This window comes from Hyla sarda, chromosome 7 (genome assembly GCF_029499605.1).
Source record: "Hyla sarda isolate aHylSar1 chromosome 7, aHylSar1.hap1, whole genome shotgun sequence".
NCBI classification, from domain to species: domain Eukaryota; kingdom Metazoa; phylum Chordata; class Amphibia; order Anura; family Hylidae; genus Hyla; species Hyla sarda.
The window spans coordinates 41836872-41840907 of record NC_079195.1 but is presented as its reverse complement, the minus strand read 5'-3'; the positions used below and the strand labels follow the sequence as shown (position 1 = coordinate 41840907).

The following is a 4036-nucleotide window of genomic DNA, read 5'->3' as shown; positions in this document are numbered from 1 at the left end:
TGTTTATAATATCGAAATCACAATATTTACCTCCATAAACACAATCACACTTATCGTGCAGCCCTAATACACACACATACACACAAGTACAAACACATACACACACATATACACAAACACATACACACATGTACATACACAAACACATACACACACATATACACAAAAACATACACACATGTACATACACAAACACATATACACATATACACAAACACATACACACATATACACAAACACATACACACATATACATACACACGCACATATACACATATACACATACACACTCATATATATATATATATATATATATATATATATATATATATATCCCTCTTGTTATTAATAGTCTTTTTAAGGTCTTGGGAGGAGATTTACATTTTTCTGTTTGGGGTTTGGACACAGTTGGGTCAGTAGAGAATATTTTTTAAGGGGTAAAGTGGAACACAGAACAAATGCAGCAATTTTTTTCTTAATTTTTTTTTTTTAATGAAATAAACGAGATAAAGGTAAGCAATGACTTTTCCTCAGTCTGAAGCGCGGTCCTCATCGGCAGGAAGCAGTGAGGAGGAGGAGGATGACGGAGGTTCTGATTCCATCTCTGCTTCTTTTTCGTCCCTCTCTATAAATAGGGCCGTGGCCATGAAGAAGGCCCCTCCGATGACTGCCATTATGGTGGAGGTCATGAGGGCATACTCCAGGCTGCGGTATTTCAGAAGAGGGGATTTGGCATATCCTCGTTCGTAGGTGTCAGATATCAGGCCGATGAGGTACGGGCTGCCGGCGTCACCTAGGAGGTGATAGATTGTCATCTGCACGGCCAGAGCTGAAGATCTCCTCCACGGAGTTACTACTTTTAGTATAATGTCAGATATGAGGGTGAAATTTACTGACAGAAGCGTCTCTCCGATGAAGATGAAGATGTTGGTGGCAACGAGGCTGATGTTGCCGAAAGTCAATGCCAACAGAAGAAAAGGGGCAGAGAGCATCATCGCGCAGCCACACACAAGCGGGTCCGCCCGTGGGTTGGATTTGCGATATCTTTTACTTATCTCCGACCCTGCTACAACTCCCAGAATGCCGGAGACGACTGTAACCACACCAAATATTAGGATGTCGTGATAGTCACACGGTTCAGTGCGGCAGGGGTCCTTCTCTTGTAGGAGTGTTCGTGCGTGGGTCAGGTATGACGGACCCCATACACCTATGGCTCCCACTATGAAGGATACAGCCGTCGATCCCATGGTTGTTAACATGAAGCTTCGATTTTTAAATAGTTCTTTCAGATCTGTCGCCCATTTGGCAAACTTCTGGGATTTGTTGTTCTTCTTCTCGTTTGTAGTCGTTCTTGGAAGCTCCTTTGTGACCAAAATCATGAAAGCCACAGCTATGAGGCCCAGGCCAGGGGTGACCCGAAACGCCCAGTGCCAATCGCCCCTTGCTGCATCAGTCACTTTGGGCCCGATGATGTATCCTAGTCCGCAGCCTACAGGTATGACGGAGTAAAACACGTTCAGCATGCGGGTCCGCTGGTCACTTGTAAAAAGGTCTGCAATGATGGAGGGGGCGATGGTGCAGAAAGTCGCCTCTCCGGCTCCAACCAGCCCACTCGTCAGCAGGAAGAGCAGGAAATACCCGTCAGGGATGAATGACAGGGTAAGTGTCATGCTCAGCCAAACGATGACTCCTGCGCAAACAGTATATTTCTTATTACAGTGGTCGCCCAAATATCCGGCAATTGGTGCGACCAGCACGTAGCTTCCAATGAACAATGTATTCAATAAGCCGGACAGACTAGCATTGGTGTCATATGCTTTCTGTATATAAGGCAGCACCCCCGCCACGCTGGAGCGATTTGCATAGATGAGCAAATTAACAAAGGCGAGGATCACTACGGTGATGATGGAACGTGCGGTGGACATCACGCTTAGAGATGGCAGGTTCTGCCTCTCAGGGATATCGCCCTTTTCTACATCCATATCACTATGGTCCTCCATTGCTTCTTCCTCCTCCTTCAGCAATGGGTCTTGTGGAGAGGCCATGGTCACAGGTCAGAGCCTGAAAACACTAGAGAGAGAGAGAGAGAAGTGAAGACATTAGTCAACATGTCATCATTCCTGTCATTATACAATAGATCCTTCATACAGAGCAGAAATGTCCAGCACAGAACCACAAGATAACACTAAGACCATCGCAGCCTCAGAAGAAGACGCTTCTCTATAAGTGTTTTATATGGAGACGTCTTCCCTGAGGTCACCAATGTCTGATAACCCTAAACCTGTCCGGTCCTAGTAATATCTGATAACCCTGAACCTGTCCGGTCCTAGTAATATCTGATAACCCTGAACCTGTCCGGTCCTAGTAATATCTGATAACCCTGAACCTGTCCGGTCCTAGTAATATCTGATAACCCTGAACCTGTCCGGTCCTAGTGATATCTGATAACCCTGAACCTGTCCGGTCCTAGTAATATCTGATAACCCTGAACCTGTCCGGCCTTAGTAATATCTGATAACCCTGAACCTGTCCGGTCCTAGTAATATCTGATCACCCTGAACCTGTCCGGTCCTAGTAATATCTGATAACCCTGAACCTGTCCGGTCCTAGTAATATCTGATAACCCTGAACCTGTCCAGTCCTAGTAATATCTGATAACCCTGAACCTGTCCGGTCCTAGTAATATCTGATAACCCTGAACCTGTCCGGTCCTAGTAATATCTGACAACCCTGAATCTGTCCTAGTAATGGCAGATTATAAGGGTTTGGCTGTATGGTCACTGGGTTATGTGAACTTCATACTGTAGATACAATTGGGCTATCCTGCTATATACATTTACTATTAATGAACCTGCCCCACCTCATTGGGATCTATCCGTACCCTATATGACTTTTTGCCAATAGTTGATATGAAAACATTTTCCCTTTCGGAGTACCCGGAGTACTTCTATTGTTAGTACACAGAATACTATTATATACTATTATACTTCTGCCCTAATCTTTCTGTCATTCTTTTACTTCACCACCAAATCTTTCTCATAGACTTATATCTTTTAGAACTTTATGTATTAGGACTCATTTTCTTGGGGGCTTTTTTGGGCGTAATTGCATTTTAGCACTTTTGCAAGAGGAAGCTCTGGTCATGATACTATCTGTGCGTTTTATTATGTTTAATGCCTAAGCCAAGTATTATCACAATGCTATGAGGAATATAACTTTTATTATTTCTTTTGGAAATTCATTGCTTGTTTTTTTGCTAAAAAAAAAAAACAACAACAAAGAAAAACCTGACAAACAAAATGCCCTGTGTATATATGAATAGAAGAGGCTGAGACTTACCTTGTGGTTCTCTCTTCAGACAAGGAACGGTCAAAATCTTGAATTCTCTATCGCAAATAGAAACTCTCTAAGAAACACTTTGCACCACAGGTTGTGAATGCAAAACACACTGAAGAGACTGTGGCCGGTGCGCAGCTCTTTGTTCAGCTTACGGTGACATCATCACAAGCATGTGTGACATCACAGGGTTCTAAACCATCTTCAGGTATGTGTATATCTGTATAGTAAATGTGAGTAGCCGTATTAGTCCAGTGATGCAGATTGTAATACCTTTTTTATTGGACTAACAGAATGTTCTAGAGACAAGCTTTCGGGATTCCTCCCTGACAATTTATCAAGTCCTTTGATCATTAGTCCTTGACTATTGGACTTGATAAAGGGAGGAATCCTGAAAGCTTGTCTCTACAAAATTCTGTTAGTCCAATCAAAAAGGTATTACAAGAGACTGCTAAAATGTTTGATTTGTATATATATATATTTATATTAATATACACCTAGAAATACATCAAGTACATAAAAACATCTTTAAAAAAAATATTACTCCAGGCCTGCCGTGTATATCCCCGTACTTCACAATGTCTTCTCAGTTTATGTATTTTAATCTTTTGACCTTTTAACCCCACCAAGACCAAGGGCATCCCGGGACTTCAGCGTTTCTGTTCACCGCCGGTAACAGGGCGTTGAACGGAACAGGATG

At 42.7% G+C, this 4036-nt stretch overlaps 1 protein-coding gene across 1 annotated transcript; it reads right to left on the bottom strand.

Annotated features, from left to right (window-relative positions):
• Positions 1-506: 506 nt before the first annotated feature.
• Positions 507-3439, bottom strand: LOC130282125 (protein spinster homolog 1-like). Its single transcript, XM_056530049.1, has 2 exons — positions 3340-3439; positions 507-2070 (listed from the first exon to the last, which is right to left on the bottom strand). The coding sequence occupies exon 2, from the start codon at positions 2043-2045 to the stop codon at positions 531-533; it is 1515 nt and encodes a 504-aa protein (XP_056386024.1). The 5' UTR covers positions 2046-2070; positions 3340-3439; the 3' UTR covers positions 507-530.
• Between the last annotated feature and the right edge of the window lie 597 nt (positions 3440-4036).

Bases quoted from the DNA above. Each gene is read 5' to 3' on its own strand.
- LOC130282125 (XM_056530049.1), bottom strand. From the start codon at position 2,045: ATGGCCTCTCCACAAGACCCATTGCTGAAGGAGGAGGAAGAAGCAATG.